This window comes from Leiobunum rupestre, chromosome 4, assembly GCF_980474605.1.
Source record: "Leiobunum rupestre chromosome 4, qqLeiRupe1.1.hap1, whole genome shotgun sequence".
In the NCBI taxonomy this organism is placed as follows: Eukaryota; Metazoa; Arthropoda; class Arachnida; order Opiliones; family Sclerosomatidae; genus Leiobunum; species Leiobunum rupestre.
In genome coordinates this window covers 28339616-28361541 of record NC_143387.1, presented here as the reverse complement: position 1 = coordinate 28361541, position 21926 = coordinate 28339616, and the positions used below count along the sequence as shown (strand labels likewise).

The 21926-nt window shown below is 32.7% G+C and overlaps 1 protein-coding gene across 1 annotated transcript in view; it reads right to left on the bottom strand.

The window, feature by feature from the left end:
• Positions 1-21543, bottom strand: part of LOC149947381 (cholecystokinin receptor-like) — a 53103-nt gene extending 31560 nt beyond the window's left edge. The window contains exon 1 of the mRNA XM_090172044.1: positions 21096-21543. Coding sequence (XP_090028170.1) covers positions 21096-21507 — 412 coding nt within the window. The 5' untranslated portion in view covers positions 21508-21543. The remainder of the gene's footprint in view (positions 1-21095) is intronic.
• Positions 21544-21926: the final 383 nt, after the last annotated feature.

Below are 21926 nucleotides of genomic sequence, written 5' to 3'. Positions count from 1 at the left end.
TTCTGTCTTATATTTGTATCTACTATTTTTTAAGTTTATTTCCTTTTTCCCGAAAAATTGTCCAGTCTTAGAGGAACCTTTCAGAGCATAAGTCATGCCCAAAAGCTTATCTGGTTCCATTATAATAACGTGAAAAATCGTACTTGTGAATGGTAAGGTGTTGCGCTTCTTGATATTATATTTTCTATTGCTTGATTTTAATTTTAAATATCTTTCGTTTTATTTGTATTTTATTTCGTTTTTTCAGTCGTATATTTTTATCGAGTTGTATACATCGTGCGCTTACACTTCTGTTGGTCTGGTTTTTAACTGGGTCGTCATTACTTCGTTATTTATTTTAAACGTTTTCTCGACTGATTAATATGTTTAATTTGAAATAAAATGAGCGTTAAAGATGCGGCAAGTATTTCGTAAGCGAGAAAAATACAAATACCCTCTGTAGATATTTATTTCATTAAAATTGGCTTCGTATTATATTTTAACTGATAAACTTGTACCGTAAATAGGGTTAAATTCAATTGTGCATTGTTTTAGTACGTCTAACTCGCTGTTGTTATTACTTAATTTATAATAAATATAAATATAAATTTATAAATATAAATTATACTCGGTTGTTTCGTCTCAATTATTTTAATTATAATTAAAATTTATACCGGGCGGGATTGAACCGGGATTACGTTTTTAGAAAATAACTCAGAATTGCGGAGATATATCTTTAAAAGTCATCTCGAAAAATTAATACCGCTAGGGACAATTCTTCCGAGGAGAGGTATATTTTAGCTTGCCAACTTGTTTCTTCATGGTATGGCCGATCGATGTAAACACGGTTTTGTGCTATGGGGCTCACTTAAAAATAGATTTCCCTATATTTTAATAAGGCGAATGAAAACAAAAACCTTTACGTAATGCGTACCGTATCCTAAGAATATAAATCGCATATTAAAGATTGTGGTAATCTCGATTTTATTTCTAAAAATTAATATAAAATAGGTTTACATAGAAAAATGGCCGCCATCTTTAATTCAAGACGGCGTATTACTATGTAACAAATACTGGAATGGTTCTTGACGTCTAAGACTTTAAAGTTCTTTGACATTTTAACCTCAGCTCAGTAGGATATTCAGAAAAAAAATTAACCAATAATTTTTTGAAATGGCAGCCTTCTTGGATTCAAGATTGTGGATGATCAAGTTAAGAGTTTTTTCTTGTGGGATGTGAAAGCAACTAACAATTAAATCTCTATTTCCGCTGTTAAAAGAAAGAAAAGGGAATTTTGAATTGATTTTCCGTCATCTTTGATTCAATATGGCGGATGTAAATGGAAAAAATATGCAATGCATCTTAACACTAAAGAATGTAAAAACCGCTATAATTTTGTGAAATTTGCACATAAAATGGCCATCATCTGGGATTCAAGATAGCGGAAGGTTGGGCAAACAGGCTAAAAATGATCTCCTTTATTTAAAGTACATATATGGAAAGTTTAATGCTTTCATCACAAAGTGAAGTATTCCGGAGATATCGACCCTACTAATATCAATATGACAACACTAAAACCCTAACATTTTTATAGGAAAAATAGAAAACGTGTCGTCGATTTTTATGATTTTAAATGGGGGATTATTTGTAAAATGTAGTAAATTGTAGAGATCGGCGGAACGAATAAATTAACCGGCAAAATGTCGATAAATCATAAAAATTTTGATTAACTGTTTATTTATGAACATTTTATACGAATAAACAACGATTTAACATGCAAAAATAATGGGTTTTTTCTGATATTGTTTGGATGATTGTCGGTTATGAATAAAAATAAATAATTGGATAATTTCTTATTCAAACGCCGATCTCTAGTAAATTGTAAAACCATTTATATTGAAATTTGAGAAGAATGAAGATTAAGATATTTATGACGGTGGAAACATTGGATTTTGAAAGGGAATGTAGTTCAATATAAGTCCGAGTTTCAATATAGTGAAAAATATTTCGGATTGAATCTGCGTGAACCGATAACTGAAGTAGTTTTGGTTAAATAATTTCCAACTTTTATAGGAAGTTATAGGAAGACATGGGGAAAATGATAATAAAGTACATGTGGTCAACCTGCGATATTAAATAAAATGTGCAATAATTACGCAAATTCTAGAAAAAAAATGACAAATTTAAAAAAATCAAACTCTGTAAATTTTGTGTGGAAGCTCTATTAATGTTTGTGTGGTAAATCTTCAATGTTTGTGCGGTAACTTTTCAATTTTTGTGCGGTAACTCTTCAATGTTTGTGCTGTAACTCCTAAATTTGTTTGTGAAAACTCTTATATGTTTACGTGAAAACTCTTTAAATGTTTGCGTGGTAAATCTTAAATGTTTGTACGGTAACTTTTAGAAATTTTTGCGGTAATCTTTAAATGTTTACGTGGAAACTCTTAAATGTTTGTGTGGTAACTGTAAAATATTTGTGTGGTAAATCTTAAATATTTGTGTGATAACTCTTAAATGTTTGTGTGGAGTACTCTTAAATATATGTGTGGTAACTCTTAAATATTTGTGTGGTAACTCTTAAATGTTTGTGTGGTAACTCTTAAATGTTTGCGTGCTAACTCTTTAATGTTTGTGTGGTAACTCTTAAATATTTGTGTGGTAACTCTTAAATGTTTGCGTGCTAACTCTTAAATGTTTGCGTGCTAACTCTTTAATGTTTGTGTGGTAACTCTTTAATGTTTGTGTGGTAACTCTTTAATGTTTGTGTGGTAACTCTTAAATGTTTGTGTGGTAACTCTTAAATGTTTGTGTGGTAACTCTTAAATGTTTGTGTGGTAACTCTTAAATGTTTGTGTGGTAACTCTTAAATGTTTGCGTGGTAACTCTTAAATGTTTGCGTTCTAACTCTTTAATGTTTGTGTGGTAACTCTTTAATGTTTGTGTGGTAACTCTTTAATGTTTGTGTGGTAACTCTTTAATGTTTGTGTGGTAACTCTTAAATATTTGTGTGGTAACTCTTAAATGTTTGTGTGGTAACTCTTAAATGTTTGTGTGGTAACTCTTAAATGTTTGTGTGGTAACTCTTAAATGTTTGCGTGCTAACTCTTAAATGTTTGTGTGGTAACTCTTTAATGTTTGTGTGGTAACTCTTTAATGTTTGTGTGGTAACTCTTTAATGTTTGTGTGGTAACTCTTAAATATTTGTGTGGTAACTCTTAAATGTTTGTGTGGTAACTCTTAAATATTTGTGTGGTAACTCTTAAATGTTTGTGAGGTAACTCTTAAATGTTTGTGTGGTAACTCTTAAATGTTTGCGTGGTAACTCTTAAATGTTTGCGTGCTAACTCTTAAATGTTTGCGTGCTAACTCTTTAATGTTTGTGTGGTAACTCTTAAATATTTGTGTGGTAACTCTTAAATGTTTGTGTGCTAACTCTTTAATGTTTGTGTGGTAACTCTTAAATATTTGTGTGGTAACTCTTAAATGTTTGTGTGGTAACTCTTAAATATTTGTGTGGTAACTCTTAAATGTTTGTGTGGTAACTCTTAAATGTTTGCGTGCTAACTCTTTAATGTTTGTGTGGTAACTCTTAAATATTTGTGTGGTAACTCTTAAATGTTTGCGTGATAACTCTTTAATGTTTGCGTGCTAACTCTTTAATGTTTGTGTGGTAAATCTTAAATGTTTGCGTGGTAACTCTTAAATGTTTGCGTGCTAACTCTTTAAAGTTTGTGTGGTAACTCTTAAATATTTGTGTGGTAACTGTTAAATGTTTGTGTGGTAACTCTTAAATATTTGTGTGGTAACTCTTAAATGTTTGTGTGGTAACTCTTAAATGTTTGCGTGCTAACTCTTTAATGTTTGTGTGGTAACTCTTAAATATTTGTGTGGTAACTCTTAAATGTTTGCGTGCTAACTCTTTAATGTTTGTGTGGTAACTCTTTAATGTTTGTGTGGTAACTCTTTAATGTTTGTGTGGTAACTCTTAAACGTTTTCGTGGTAAATCTTAAATGTTTTTTAGGTAACTCTTAAATGTTTGCGTTGTAAATCTTATATGTTTGAGTGGTAACTCTTAAATGTGTGTGTGGTAACTCTTAAATGTTTATGTGGTAACTCTTAAATGTTTGCGTGCTAACTCTTTAATGTTTGTGTGTTAGCTCTTTAAATTTTATGTGAACACTTTATGATTTGTCAGTGGGAAAACTTTTTTAGTTTGGGGTCTCCCTTTTGGTGCTTGTGTAGAAACGATATTGGAGGTTATGTAGGATTTTTACAGGAACTTGTATAGAAATTATACTGGGATGTTTTAAAATATTATCTTACGGTTTGTGTCTATATTATACTAGAGTTTGTATAGAGACTTCACAGGCTGGGGGCATCTTTATGTATCGTGATGTACGCATCTAAGAAATGTTAAGAAGTTAAACAAAACTATATTCAAAGATATAAACACCAAATTATTAAATAAATACATGTACAGCTTTCATTGCCTTTTCACTATTTCCTTTAATTTATTGGCCAGAGATTCGGTTATTATTTTATTCGTGTTTCTTTCTAAATTCTATTTGATATTCGATTTGGTATTAAAATTTGCCGAATAGGGGTGATTCGCCGGGCCCTTGAAAATAAGTAATTTTTTTGTGGACTTTTTGTATAATTATGTAATTAGAAACGTCTTTAAAACCGACAACGCAAAAAACCCACATAATAAACATGGAGCGATCCATGTAGAATTCCATTGAGAGCCCATTGAGCTCTATACAATTAAGTATACTTTCTGTAGAACATTTTTGTACGAGAATGCCGTGTTGTATTAGCAAAATATGAATAATACCTTGTAATAGTTGTGTAAAATAATATCTGAATCCGGTGCAATTTTGAAATTATAATGTATTACCATAAAATAATATTGTAATGTCCGATTCCTTGCACGTACTCCTTTATCATTTAATATTTTAGCAAGCTAATATTACGGTTTCAGGGATCAAATTTTAGCAATTAAAAGGGTTTTAAAATATATACATTTTCATCTGATAAATATATAGATTAAAAAAGGTGACAAAAATTGACCACGATTAATTTCAAACATTTATGAAATAATCAAAATATACTTCATTTTTTAAATTATGCCCAAAAATATCTCTAAATCTAAAATATCATTAATATATGATCCCTTATATATATCTAAACTTTTCTTCTTGTGTTTAACACACTTTATTATGGGATAATCAGAAACAAAACCAATAATATAAAATTATGTTAGCTTACGTAACGGTACTTTTATTTGTTTATAAAAATGTGAAACCGAAGAATTTTTAAATCGTTGGGAAAATTTTAGGCCCCTAAAAATAAGGTCTCTCAGGCGAGCTCCTAGCGTGCCTAAGCCTAATAGTGTCACTTCTCCTTCAATTTAAAATATTGTAAAGGTATCGTATTGTAAAATTGTCAAAATCCTAGATCCAAATATTCCAGAGTTTTATTCGACGCTATTGGAGCAAAATGTATAATATTTCCCCTGTCCAATAAGGGCGCTTATTTTTCGTCCTCGCTTTCACGGTTTGACAGTTTGTCAACATTTTCATGTCCAGAAATACCCATCGAAAAAATAAATGACATTCGCGGACGCCAGTCGATGAAGGAAAATTCTAGCGAAGCTTTAAACCGCAACGGTGGGAAAAGAAGATAAAAATTGTTCGCTTCGAATATTTCCTGAGCTATTTAATGATGTCTGGACGGAGATTCCTCCGCGGAATCGAAGGTAATTAGCTAAAGGAAGCCTTGATGTGGTTAAGACATCTTTACTGGCGTAGAAAAGGCGAAAGAAATGATGGTAGAGACGGCCAAGGACATGATCCTAATGTCAGTCTGTCTCTCGAAAGAAGGAAGACGTTCGGAAGGATGTCCTCCGCCCGCGTCGTCCATTACGCGTCTCTTTCTCCTCGGTTTCCTTCTCGCGGGCCTGTCTGGGGATTTATGTCTTCGATTGTCTTAAGTCGCGGCGGCTATTTCCAACAGGAAACACGCTCGTTCGTCTTGCTCCGAAATGTTTCATTGGATTTGCTAAACGTCGCCTTTTACAGTTCCCCGAAACTATCGCTTTCTTTTTATTTCGTCATAAAGAATTGTAAACTATTTCCAGCTCGTGTAACCCTGATTTCGAGCCTGACCCCCGGGAAGGTCACGGGGCATTCGTTGCCCCCGAGCTATTGCCTACTGTAGGTCTAAATACCCTAGTTTTTTTCTCCCTGAACATCGCTGTATCACGGGTAGATCACTTCTAAAGACGCTGATAGACCAAAGAGAAGCTTCTTATAACCATTTGCAATACTAAGAAATATCTAATTTATCAGTTTAAGTATGAAAATAAAGCTACAATTTTATAAATACAAGAAATTTCAAAATTATAAAATTTCGGACAATTTAATACTTATTAACAATTTTCAATTTAAAGTTAAAGCCACCTCAAAAATGTATCGACCTAACAACGAAGTTCACACGTACATCGCGAGCGAACTTGGCTCTGCATGGTATTTCTTTTTAAATTTGAGGTCTGGGTAATCATTTTCCAAAAAAAAAGAGATTATCTGATACCTTGTCCACTGTAGCTGAAGTATGTATAGAACATGTATTTTCTTTAACATTTAATAGTGTGAATTTGACATGTTCTTAGACCCCACTAATTTGCGTTTTTTTCTGGCAATTCATATGCGTTTCGGATTTGCAGAACACGTGTATCTGGAAGAGCGAACGCCCCAAAAAATCACGTCTTAAACAACAAAGCGCCAAATCTATCCCATCTCTAGATAATAAAAGCCCCCGCAGTTCCAAATTTAGAAAAATAACGCGTTCCTGCGGCGAGGATTCCATTTGAAGCAAAAATGAAATCCTCGCCAGTACCTCGTTTCTGGACATTTATTTTTTTGCCGCGGTTCTATGGGCCGAAAGAACATCATTTGGCGCCTCGGGGTGCCGTTATACTCGCCCCTTCCCCCAATAAAAAGACAACTTTTATTTGGGTCCTATTCTTATAGAGCTCCTTTCGTAAGGTTGGCTTTCGCGAGAAAGAAATACTCGGTATTATTTGTAGTTTCAAAACGATTCCAATAAAAGAATTGGGGTATAAGACGGGGTCATACAGTTGCTTTAAAACTAAGAGGTTTCGTTCGCGTTACTTCGGCTGGACTAGCTTTTTATATCTTCGCAGTTCGAGAAATCGCCGTGAAAATGGTAACTGTAACGCGATGATTCATGGTGTTCTAAAGTATATTTATCAACATTCTTCTTCTCAAAAGTTCGGATACTTCGAACTTTCTATCGGATTTAAAGGCGAAAAACGGCAATTTTTATCTGTCTTTTTTGGGTGGCTCTGGTAATACGCGAAATCGGTAAAGCTTTTACTTATATACTGATCTACAACGTTGTCTTCGTTACCAAGAAGGGGCATTCGTAAAGATGTCACGACCGGGGGGTGGGAATGGGGTGTAAACTGAAGTGTGACGAGAGAAAGGTGAGGTAACCGAAAAAAGGCTGGGTGGCACTAGGGAGAAAACGCCGCGTTCAGGGAAAAATGTATTAGGTCTATAGCATTAACGGCACGAAATTCAACTTCCGGAAGTAAAGAAAATTACATTATATAAAAAAATATATAAAAATAAAATAAACAAATAAAAAAAATTATGAATGATATAAGCTGAGTTTTACAAAAAACATATGGCCAAGACCCAAAGACTTCTGGGCCTCGCAACTGGCAGTAAACAAATTTGTTAGTTCCCTTAAGAAAATAGGAGTCTTATTTTAGGATGGAAGGATTATTAACGATATATTATTATTAAATATAACACATTTACGACTTAAACAAACCTTACGCGTGTATAATATATAACTCACAGAAGTCTTGTTAATATATTAAAAACCTCTTTATTTCTGCAAGACATTTCGAATTATTTTATGTCCTAAATAAGATTAAAAATTGACTGAAATAAAGAGAAAATATGGATGCTAATCTCCTTTTCATGTAGGATTTGAAAAGGTCTTAAAGAAGTTTTGAATTTAAAGCCTAAAATGTGTTTCAATTGAAATATCCGCAAGTTGAAAATTCCGATTTTAGCCTTAGAAAAGCGCTGAAGTAAGGTATAAAATAAAGATTTAACGTATATTGAAGTCCGAATTTTAAATACCAAATGAGGTTTACTTAAAATCTCAATTATGGAATCGTAGTTCTGAAACATATTTTTGAAACATAAATAAGATTCAAATATGTTTTGATTAAAGCTTATAAATACACATTAGAACTTACGAAAATATAAGTCTGGAACTAGGATAATTAAGAATCAAGTCTTAGAGTAGAATGCAATAAAACAGATATGTTCGAAACATAAAAATAAAACACACGTAAGACCATAAGTCTATAATATTGTTCCATAAGTTGGTCACTTTGGGGAATATTTTACTGAGAGCTAGTAACAGAAGAAAATCTCCCCTAGCGAGACGCTGTCAAAGGCTACGTGTGACGCGTTAGCAACAGGACGCAAAACGGCGACGAAGCCCGTAATGCAGTCTGTATTGTGGATAGCTCTCAGTAAAATTTTTGCATGTGAAAAATGCAACAATATTATACACTTATGGTAAGACTAAACCAAACCTCACGCGTTTAAAATATTTTCTGACTAAATATAACTCACAGTGGTCTTATTAATATTTTAAATACATTAAATTAAATATATTATTACTACGTTACATTTCGATTTATATTAAGTCCGTAATAAGTTTTAAAATCGAAGATTTAAAAAAGTCTTGAACAAGGTTTAAAATTAAATCCTACAATCATTTATCAATAAAAATACCTGCAAGTGTTAAAAATCCTTATTTTTGAAAAGAATTAGTCCGAAGAAAAATTTCAAGCTAAAGTTTAATTAGTTTTATTCGTCTTAAATTTGTCATATTTTGACAAAATTTGACACTTGGATTAAACTTATTTATATCTTAACCATGGCAGCTACATTTATGTTAAGATCAAGTTAAAAATAAAATTAGTGTAACCATAATTAGAATACTTTAGAATAAAATATATCTTGATTTAAGATCCAAAAACGACTTGAATTTGAAAGTAAAATGTTGCATAACTAACCTAAATGAAATTAAAAAACACAGTGTAAAATAATTTCATTTTAACTTCAAAATAGTCTAAAAATAACATTGACAATAAATCTTTCTAGGAGTAAATTTGATGCTCAAATACTGCTTAATTAGCTCTTAAATATGGCTGATATTTTCAGCTACAATGCCGTTTAGATCAAGTTAAAAAATATTAATTTAAAACAGTAAGAAGAGTATTTAAAGAAAATTTATCTTTAAAATTAATATTAAATTGAGCCTCCGACCCGAGCGAGGAAAAGACAGAATTGAGAACGCGACCAAGAAGACGCGATGCAGTTTTAGGTGTGTGTGCGCGCCGTGACTTTGGCCCTCTCGGACAAGCTTCCGCGAGACGGACATGACTTTGTAAATATACTATCTTGGTGTTCGTGTAAATATATTTCTTTGTTGTACATACTTCTGACTTGCTTCTTATGTGTATTCATTATTTTATTATAGTAACCATTTAACTCCCTATTTTATTTATTTAATGTAAAACTTAATTCTTATCTCAATTATTCTACTTAATTACCCCTAGACAACTTAACCATAATTTAAAATCCCCATTACTTTACCATAATATTTAAAAAGTGTTACAAAGTGTTAGATTAGACAGAAATAAATAAACAAAATATTATTCACATTTAAGACTAATCCAAATCTACAATTGTAGAATGGAAATATGAACACGTTTTAAACACGTACCACCAAATAGCATACAAAAAAAATTTGGATTTATCAAAAAGAATTCTCGAAAAACTTGCAATTGAGACATTTCATTGAGTTTCGTTTTAACTATAATTATCAGTCTGATTTTTTTACTTTTTTTTTATCGGATATGTCCTAGTATAATTTTAAAATGAAAATACGAAATTTGATTATGACTACATATCGTAATCTGGCCAAGCGAGCGAGATTTATAAGTAGAATCGCCATAACCAAAACCAATACAATTTTCGGTGTAATTCTGAAACATCCTTCTTGAAAACTTAAGAACGATCATAAATTACAAAAACCCTCTTAAACAATTCAGAAAAAAATGATTTAATTTAACTCTCACCGGCACTAACGCTTGCATGCCTCACGCTGTCTGTATCTTGACCCCGCCTGGGAAAGGTTTTAAGATAATCATAATACTCAGCTAAGCTAATACAGAGTATCACCTTCTTAGTTCTAGTCTGGATGTAATATGATGAAGAGAGATTTTTTTAACACCCAAATTAGTTTTTTAATATTATACGTCCTTTAAAATTCACCAGGGAAGTTCTATGAAATAGTATCAGGTGCAAACGCCGAAATTCAACGAATGCCAGAGCGTTAAAAGATGCGTGATGAATATCAGTCACCATACAATAGCTGATAATAGTTTTACCATAAATTTCAATGTACAGCTCACGTATAAAGCATGCTAGTTTTATTAGATTTAGTGATATCAGCAGCTCTCCCATAATGCCCATAATTCCAGCTCAGTACTAATAAACCCTACACAGAAAAAAGTGTGTTTAGGTTTTGAACACATTTAAATGTTCTATACGTAAACACGATTAGAATTTGAACGCTTGAAAATGTTACGAAGACTAAAATGTGTTCTATTGTGAACACATTGCCATTCTACACAGAAAAAAGTGTGTTTAGGTTTTGAACACATTTAAATGTTCTATACGTAAACACGATTAGAGTTTGAACGCTTGAAAATGGTACGAAGTCTAAAATGTGTTCTATTGTGAACACATTGCCATTCTACTAGTGTTATTCCCTTCGAAATAGATGAAAATTGATATCCTAAACACAAAACCTGAACACTTGTTCTGTGAACATGTTAATTCAAGGACATGATCTATGGTTTCGTGTTCCATAGCGATAAAATCTACATTCGGCTTTACCACAATTTCTGGCCTCTTATATAGAAAGTTTCAGAATTCCCGGCAAAAAATTCGCATAGGACCGATACGAACGAACACAGTGGACCACTACGAATTTTCTTTCGCGCCTTTGTCGTAAAGCTTGGTAAGTTTATTTACTGACTTGTTTAAACTTAAAAATAGTTTTAGAAACTATTGTTCTAGTAATTTACAAATGCAGAATAAATGTTAAAATTATTACTATTTCCCGCCGAGGCCTAAAGTTTAACTTACAAGTGTTAGTGACTACTTTATCAAAGTGTAGAAAACCCTGATCTAATAATTTAAGCTATATTAACTGAAAAAAAATATTTTAACAGTTAACTAGGTTTTAGACTATCCAAGAGCTTCGTTTTGTAACTAGTCTTTTAATATTACAACAGTATAAGGGTCCGGAGATTTTCAATATGTTCACAAGCTGAACATTTCCAGTAACTCATGTACAAAACCTGAACACATAACATTTAGAACACTTTTTAACCATGAACACATGACATAATAAACACGTTCAAAACCCGAACATATTTCAACTGGAACACGTTCAAAACCTGACCATATTTCTAATTGAACACGTTCTCGTTTTTGAACATGAGCAGAAAAGTGATGCATGATGGTGTTCATGTATTTTGTTCAATATCTGAGCACATTTTGTTCTGTGTAAGGGCCCAAAAGGTTCACAGTGGGAATCTCTCATTGAGATTTTTATTTTGGTGCTCAAAAACCAATTTAATAAAACAAAACTCGTAATATCCTTTTAGATTGAGACTATAGTAATTGCGAATAGTTCAAATTAAGAGTAGACTAAATCCAATCTATTATCAGATTAGATTGAGACAATATAACTCCAATTTTTTCTACTGAAAGGTAGAATAAAACAAATCTCCTATTCTCCTTCCAGATTAAGACCATAATAAATATATTCTACTTAAATGTTGTCTAAACATTATCTATAATGCAGCTTTAAATAAGTCTTACACTCAAGCTGATTATTCTAGAAAATTAAGACTTAACCAAGTCTCTTGATTACAAATTATATAAGACTTTATTGTTATTGACGTGGCGAAAAATCACACTGTATATGAGGGTTTTCACTGGAAATTAAAATTAGGTAGCGATCTGAAACACTCCCAATCTTGTAAAATAACGGTTTTAGCGTTATACGTGATCTATAAGATTTGCGGAAGGATCAGTTACATTTGTAAGGTTAATAACTTGTTAAGTTAAGCCTTTGCAATTGGTTAAGTCTAGCAGTGCAAAGTAGTCGTTGTATCGTTTATTTTTATAATTAATATTAAAATCACCCAAAATTATTTTTTTCGGAGTTAAAAGGCCTTAAACTTTGATGACGCGCTGTTACGCGAACAGTTGGTTACCATGGTAACTATGATGGTAATGTTTTATGAGCTTCGGCAGGTTGTGAGTAAGCTCTATCAACTATGCGCGAATTTAGGGTACGAGTTCTATATTATCTTTGGTACAGTAGAGTTAAGATTGCTTATAATAAAATTATTATTTTATTTTTAAATGAATCAAACAGTGAAGTAACTATTAATGTAAATTTGGTTTAGAATTTACAACTTTATCACTTCAGATTTAACGAAGTCGTATTACTAATAGACATTACCAATCTGAATTTGGTTAACATTGGTGAATCTGAAGATTTCGATTTTGCAAACGTACGTAAGAAATATCTGGCGCTTTCTTGTTCTTGAGTGTAGTCACGCTCAATATAGATGTTCATACCTTTAAGTTTCGGGCTATTGTTTAACGTTTATTTTCGACTCATCTGTTTCCCCTTGTTTGTCTTTCTTAATAAGCCTGGCTAGAACATAAATCAGAGTACATCTCTAGGTGGTGATGGAAAAAATCTTTAGGCTTAGTTACTAATTCGTCTCTAAACTTAGTCTCACTGTGGCCTAATCCTTTAATAACAACATTATTTCTTCATATCGAAATATCCATATTTACTAGTTTGTATCTGTTTTTTCTTTTTTTTTTCATTTTCGACGATAAATCTTTATTTATGAATTTGAGATGGTCTTTCGCTGTAGATATTTCGAAATTTGAACCGGAAATTTTACAAGAATCGATTCTACACTTCCAACTTCTTTATTGTAAGGTAGTATTTGATTTGAGATCTTACCGAATGATATATTTGCGTCACTAAATGACGCGCGCTTAACGGCTTTTGGAAACTAAGCTATGCCAACGCAATTTTTTGCACGTTGCGGCGTCTCTCTAATAAGGAGACGACCCGAGGTGTTACACACCGATTTTGATCAAACTCGGGGATTTAGTAGACCTCAATGTAACTTGAAAATTCCCCAAGGGAAAAATTTCAATGGGCTTCTGTTTTGCCATGGCAACCGAAAATGTTTTTGACACTTTGAATTATACTCTACGGGATTTAACATGGAAAAATCGTAAAATATAAATATTTAAAAAATTGAACATTATGTTTGAACAATTATTTTACTCAAATGAGGTTTTTTTTATTTTTGGGGTAATTCGGATTATTTTGGAGGAATGAACGTAAATTTCGGTAAATGCAAATAAAATTGGTTAAATGCGATTAAGTTTGAGTAAATACAAATACATTTGGGTAAATACATACAAAATTGGGTAAATACGAATACGTTTGGGTAAATGTAAATAAAATTGGGTGAATGGAAACAGAATTGGGTAAATGCGATTAAGTTTGGGTAAATGCGAAAACATTTGGGTAAATACGAACTAAATAGGTTAATTGGAAACAAAATTGGGTAAATGCGAATAAGTTTGGGTAAATGCGAGTAAATTTGAAGAAATGCAAATAAAATTTGGTAAATTCGAACGAAATTGGGTAAATGAAAACTAAATTGCATTAATGAAAACGAAATTGGGTAAATGAAAACTAAATTGGATAAATGAAAACGAAATTGGATAAATGCGATCAAGTTTGAGTAAATGCAAATACATTTGGGAACAATACGAACAAAATTGGATTTATGCGATTAATTTTGGGTAAATGCGATTAAGTTTGGGTTAATGCGATTTAGTTTGGGTTAATGCGATTTAGTTTGTGTAAATGCGATTTAGTTTGGGTAAATGCTATTAAGTTTGGGTAAATGCTATTAAGTTTGGGTAAATGCTATTAAGTTTGGGTAAATACGAATACATTTGGGTAAATGCTATTAAGTTTGGGTAAATACGAATACATTTAGGTAAATGCGATTTAGTTTGGGTAAATGCTATTAAGTTTGGGTAAATACGAATACATTTGGGTAAATGCGATTAAGTTTGGGTAAATACGAATACATTTAGGTAAATGCGATTTAGTTTGGGTAAATGCTATTAAGTTTGGGTAAATGCGATTAAGTTTGGGTAAATGCGATTAAGTTTGGGTAAATGCGATTAAGTTTGGGTAAATGCGAATAAAATATAGTAAATGCATTCAAATGTGGTTAGATGCGAAAAATTGTTGGTAAATGTTAATAACTGCAAAGGAAAATTAGATTATATACATCAACAGAACGAAATTCTAAAAATGCATATGATAGTCGTAATAGAAACAGGTTAAACATAAAATTTGCCTACAATGGGCACATTTTAAAAATCGACAATTTAAAAAAGGGGTTGCTCACAGGAAGGCGAATCATTGTTTTCAAAAGTAAAAAAAGGCCTCTTTAACGGAGAAAAATAAAGGTGTTTCATCACAAAGACCCGAAGAAAACCAGGAATATTTTATCATAGGTTTGAAAATATGTGCCGAAAATTGGTTATGAAGCAGTGAGTGGAGTCTAATTATATTATTTCTCAAAGTGATCTCATCTACTGGGTTTTCATTTGGAAAATTCAGGGTCGCTGTTGAAAAAAATTCTTTGGAAAAATATTTCAATTGCCTGTGAAAAGTGGTGACTAGTGGCTGACAAATAGATGTTGTCTTTTCTGGGATTATCTCGCATTTTGGATTTACGTTTACGTCGAATCGTTTATCGTACATGGATTGGTTTGTCTGTCCCGACCAAGATTCCAAAATCCAAAGAAAATCATCGTTTACACTTTTTAGGACAATTTCCTTTAAGAAATATTCCACGTGGGAAGTTGACAGTTTTCCCGAGACATTAGGTGCGACAAACAAACCTTCATGAACTACAGGACCCAATCACCCTGCTCGTTCTTGCAGACCCAAATAAGCATCCCCCACAATATTTCCAGCCATGTTAATGACGTACTAAACTGTGTAAGAGTGCGTCACAAGGTTCGTTGGAGATCTAGAATATCCCAAGGTTCTCTTCTCTCCTTTGTTAGTTAGCGTGCGGCTGGCCGTAAGCTCTTAAAAAAATTGGGCTTGATCAGTGTTTAAAATGTATTCTTGGCTGTATTTCGGTGTAGTGGCCTTTATGATATTTTGAAATTATTTTAACCTAGTTCGTATTTACCCAAGTGTATTCGAGCATTTCATTAATGCCACTTTGTTTAAAACGTTGCTCGAAATTGTTTAAGATTTAAATTTGTGACCAACAAAGGTCAAATATTGTTTAAAGCCTCATTTAATAAAAAATTTCAAAGGAAAATTATTTCATCGATCGGTTATTAAGACTCGTATTTAATCTCATAAGCAGCTTTTTCTCTCCGTAACTTTTAGAGGCTGGAGAGGCACGATTGCATCCGTCGCAACTTTAAAAACGCCCTATTATATAAAGGCTTAATATAAGTTGCAGCTTACAATTAATTAATTAATCCCTTTCTATCTGATGGAATCAATCAATTATCCTCTCGGGAAATCACGGAGTGCCCTTAATTAGTAGGTAACGATAATAAGCTCGCAATTTTTGGAAAATTAATTTAGGTTCGGGTTGGAAATTACTGCCCGAGTACCGAAGTAAATGTTCGAAGAAAAATCTAAACACTACAGTAGTTTGTCCGTAGAAATCCAGAATAATTGGGCAGGAAGTAAAGCAGCCGATAATCAAAAATAGACTGACCGGAAGTGAAGAGCGGATTTGCAATGACTGCTTGTTTAACACCTGTAGCCACGAAAATAAATAGCGTGAAAAGGTCACGAACTGACGCTCAATTTCTAGTTGCTTCTTTGTTTTATTTTGGAAATGGGCTCGAAAACATGATACTCAAAGAGACAATAGAATTGTTGCAACTTCGACCCCTTATATTATAACAAATACGTTTTGTTGAGCAGAGCCGCGTTTCTGACTAGGTAAGATAGTTAAATGCCTAGGGTCAGGAAAGGCCCAGGATACTAAGCTTATGTTTCGTTACCATTGTTTTAGGGGGGCAAAATTATGCATTAAAACGCGGTTAGAAAACTTTGCTTAGGGTCCGGAAAACTGCTAACGCGGCTTTGTTGTTGTTTGCAAATAAGTAATTATTTCATTAGCTTTAAGGTTTGATATATTGTAACAATATAATGAAATACAATGTAAGAAATGTAGTATGCAATTTTTTTAACCACCCACAAATTGAATTTGGTTTCATAAAGACACGTTTCGATTATATTTCTGGAATTGGTATGGGGGATGTAAGCGCAATCTCTTAGAAAACGTTGTTCGAAATAGTCCAAAGTGTTCTAAACGGAACACGTTTTTTGGACAGTATTGTGCAAAATATTTATTTGCCACATTGGATAATCCTCTAGTCAATAATTGTGTGATGTTTTGTGTAAGAAATATATAGTACATTTTATATTCTATAAAAGGCATAAAGCGTGTAATATCACCTGTTTAAATGTGCAATTATGAGGGAGGTATTTCCCAATAACGGATATTAAAGCGTACAATATCAGTTGCTTAAATGCCCAATATTGAAAGACATTTTGTTCAGTAACAGTACTTAAAGTGGTAAATTCCGGTTGTTAATTCACAGCCCAATTCAATTTACTTCGCAATAACATTACAGTCCAAACAAATTAGGTACCGTGATTGCGCACTAATATCGTGAAAAACACTGAAGCCGCTTTAATCTTAAAAAATATTGAACATTTCTTACATGTAATATACGAACTACAAACTTTTAGTGCGAGACAAATATCAGATTAGTGAAATTCGTTACATATTCACGATAAGGTGTACGCGTTTACAGATAATAATTTAAAGAAAAATTTAATTTGATTTTAAACTGGGTTTAAAGAAATGGAGAGGATAAACGTGAGTGGAACCGACAGATTCTTAACTACCACACTTCTTTGGTAAAACAGTTTTCTTATAAAAACTAACAATTTATTTAGCAACGAAAGAATAGGACTAGGGAAACATTCAAATAATCAAAATTAAACGTTAGTTAAGATATTTGATGAAGATATAGTGTTATAGAGGTATGTGTGCATTTTCGACATAGTTTGAACTATTTTTGCTCAGAGTGTAATCTTAAAAATAGTTTTCCACTCAAATATCTAACTAATCCTAGTCCAAGACCATTGGCTCTATTTACCTTTAGAGAGTAGGTAGGTGGTGACATTTGTAGAGTATATTTATTAATCAAACTATATAGACCATTCAAACTGAATAAGCGCGTTTCACCGGGGTCCAATTTACTTTCCCTAAATTTAGCCATGGGAGACGATTTCATTTGCAAACCAAATGATCAGATACAACGGGGGTTACGGGCTGAGTATGCAAATAAGAGCCTTTTCTGAAATTCGAGAAACCCTTAACTGGGTCGCGCAATTTAGAGAATAATCTCTCTTCTTAGTCAGCAATTTCGCTAATTAAATATATAGTAATCTAGAGCCAAATTATTTGTTTTCGATATGAATGGTAAATAAACCACTCTCCCCCTATTCGTCTTTCCGTTGCTACGCAACTAGTTTTGAATTTTTTTATATTTAGGCTAAGTTTCTCTATTCGGTGTTATAGTCGCGAGCCAGATTTCCCGCACGGCACTGACGAGTCGCAAATAGGACGAAACCGGTCTACCGTTGGAATTTCTGGCTATTTTATTTTATTTAATTTTTCACTCGAAGATCTATTTGGCCCGAGTTTCGCGTCTTTTTGTTTGCTCGAAGACCTATCGGTACGAGCTATTAGTAAGTTTTTAAATTTCTTCAAATTTGTTTAGGGTTTAGCTTTATTATCCCTTTTCTTAATGGACTAATCAACTTATTCGGTAATTTTATCATCCTGTAAATAAACCGAATCAACTTCGTTTCGCGAGTAAGCGTAAATTGAGAAATTAAATTGATTATCATACGAACACTGAATTTCTTTTGGAGAAACTTTGGGAGCGTGAAAGTTGACTTTTCTTTGAACCCGGAAAAGAATATTTTTCGTTAGAATAAGTTGATAAATCAGCTCCAGGCACCGTAAAGATATAACAACGGATATTTATCAAGTGACTCGGCCGCGGTTTGAGGCTGACGGAAATTTTATAGGTCGTTCTAAATGTCAAAACAGTGGAAAATAAATCTGCTCGCAGGCCGCCGAAAAGGCCATTAGAACCATATGTGTCGGCCCTATAAGATTATCTCTATCTAAGCTTTTCTTTAAATCCAATTTGTGACAGAAGTGAGCGGTGATGTGATTATGCAAATGCTCCCACTGCGCGAACTTAATCACTTCATTAAATAGACTTTTATTAGGTCAAAGGGGAATGTATTTGGAAATAATGAATGATAAGTTTTGTTTTCGCTGGGTATGTTTTGGGAAGTCTTTGGTTTCCAGGAGATTTCCGTATAGGCTTTGGCAATTACGCCGCGTAATGGATAAATCGTCTTAAGCAGAGCGGTGAATAATTACAAGTATCAGAAGTATATAATATATATCTTAGAGAGAAGTACAATTTAACTATACTGCTAATGTTATTCGTTTAATACTCAATCCGCAGCCATTTTAAAAATACACTATACTAAATATGTAATATATAGTAACTTTAAAAAAATATGGTTTAAAATAAGCATATCTTCCGAGACAGTGTAATTCTAACATTTAGATCGTAAATAATATATTATATATTTTATGATAAAACTGTCAAACTTTGTTCTCTTTACAAAATTATTCCTCATTTCTCCGAAATTTTGAAGCGATCCACAGATTGAAAAAAGAATTGAAATAAAACAGAAGCAAAGTGAACAACTTTGAGTAGTCGATCCAGAAAACGTCTGTCTTCCGCTTGTTACATTATCGCTTGTATATCGCAAAATCCACTCTGAAGGGAGTTTAAGTAAGGGTGAGGCTTAAGCAAATTTTAGTATTTGAGAAGGGCTTAAGCTTATACTCGAAGTCGCGCGAGTTCTTTTAGCAAACTTGCCTAAAATACATTCTACACGAACATATTTATCGGATTTATCTCCTTTGAAAAACTGAAAAGCATTAATTTTGAATAAAAATTACTTACAATTTAGTTTACACGTTGAAATACACATAGATCTTGAAAATATTATTTTGTAGTATTTAATCCTTTCAAAGATTTTTATCGTCGTTTGGTTTCTTAGAAAAGAGGTTTTATAGAAAGTGGCCCCTGAGAATACCAAGAAAAATTCTTTTAGCGGCTTAAAATGACTTAAAGGAAAAATTCAGGCTGAGAAAAAAACATTATGTATATAAATATAACTGAAATTTTCTTTATTTTCAAATAAGACTTCAGTTTCGACACTGGAGCTTGTGTCTCTTCTATTTATGGATTTAGATGAAGCCAGTACAATAACGCAGGGGCCCCAAAGAAAACGTTCATTGTTAGAGAATGAGAACAACCAAACTTCATTAATAATTTAATAGTGAATTGTTTATCTCAGAAATAGTGAATTGTTTATCTCAGAAATAGTGAATTGTTTATCTCAGAAATAGTGAATTGTTTATCTCAGAAATAGTGAATTGTTTATATCAGAAATAGTGAATTGTTTATCTCAGAAATAGTGAATTGTTTATCTCAGAAATAGTGAATTGTTTATCTCAGAAATAGTGAATTGTTTATCTCAGAAAAAACATTCTTTACTGTACAATAGCGAGGAATCAGTCAACTAACGAACCGTGTCGATAAAGTTTTCTTTTTTAGAATTTCCTGGTCCTGATTATAACCAACTCCCTCACGTACTCCTCTTGGAAAGTGATACATTTTGAATTTAAGGCTAGCGGCTAAATGAATCCTATAAGTTTTATAGAATTTGGTAACGCAATATTTCTTAACTAAGAGCTTCTAGTATTGTTTAATATATATATATATATATATATATATATATATATATATATATATATATATATATATATATATATATATATATGCGACTAGCACTTTGAAAGACCAGGAGGTTCTTTGTCGAGCCAAACAATTTATTAAGCCTAAAGGGAAATCTCAGCTTTTAATCCGCGTAATACGTAATATATCCCTTTGTCGCCGGATCCTTCGGGAATATGCTTACGTAAGCTTAAGGCGCCTTCGCATTTAAAGGTAGCGAAACATTATCTCAAATTGAAATATAAGTTCATTCCCAATGACTCTTTGTTCGAATCGTCAAACTCAACTTCGAATATACCAAAAAAATTATTAGAAGACTTTAGTAAAGAAGTCGTCGCCCTTGTTCTAAATGACCCCTTATACATTTTTATTTTCTAGTAAAAGCGCTTTTATCGAACATAATTAATATTGGTTTTATTTTAAGTATTATCGGCACTAATCAAAATAAATTGTAAAATCCAAATATATATCCTTTGTATTTAATTGGCTTCCGAATGTACTTTTCGGGTCAAAAACGAGAAATCTCAAAATAAATTTATTTATAAGCGTGAATTTTAAAATTTATAGTAGTTAATTTTACGTTATGATTCCGTATAATTTATCATTATTTTACTAAAGTAAGCCTTAGTTTTACTTTCGAAAGCATTTGCCAAAATATAAGCCAACCGACTGAGGAGAATTCTGCTAATTTTCGATTAATAGCACCTAACAAAGGGCTTGTACCCCTCAAAAACAATTCTTAGAACTTGATTTACGGGAAAACACGATAGGCCTCTTTAATAATAAACCTTTTCAGTTACCGAGTTTCTAAATATATATGTTTCTTTGTGGCGAACCATTGTAAAATCCATACTTAACAACAAGAAAAGAGAAAACCGAGAGAGACAGCTAATAATAGTAATAAAATGGAATACCTTGAGCGTAAGGAATCATTTTACACATGATTTCTCCGAAGACAAAGGCCCTCATCAAGACGCCTGCCAGCGTAAAAGGCATACAGAAAACGCCGAGCAGAAGGTCACTCAAAGCCAGATTCAGCAGGAAGACGTTGGTGACCGTTCGCATTCGCTTGTTGACTACCAGAGTCACGATCACCAGAGAGTTGCCCAGAATGGCCAGCAGCAAGATTATCGAGTAGGGCAAGATCAGGCGGACGTATTCCAGCACTAAATCATCTTGACCCGGGGACTGACTTCGACCGCCGCCTCCCCCGCCCTGATGACCGCCTCTAATGGACTTATTCGATGTCCGATTGGAGGCGATTAGGTCACCGGTCAAATTTATCAGGTCCGCTAAGGTAGAGTTGAAATCTGATATGAAGGCCATTATTATCCCCTCGATATTGGAATGGGTCGTCTCACTGTTTCTTTCTTCACCTGAATCTGAAATAAAGAAAACGGATTCTTTTTAGTTGAGCTGTTTTATTTCATTTTGTTTCATATTTATTTTGGACGCTAAGTAAATTTTTTCAACCAAAAAAATGCATATCAAACAATAATTATTTTTCTTCGATGTTAAAAATAGCTTTGTTATACGAAAACTTAATTTTCTTCAAAGTATGTGAATTCAACCTACGAAATTTTATCTTTTTATTTTTTTTAATTCATTATTTGTTTAGGGTTTCTATGTCAATATTTAAATACAAATAGTAATGTCAGTACATTATATATAATATAATATATATATAATACTAAGCAGCTTGTACCGAATATAATTTATTAGATATATTGGTGATTTCCGTTGAC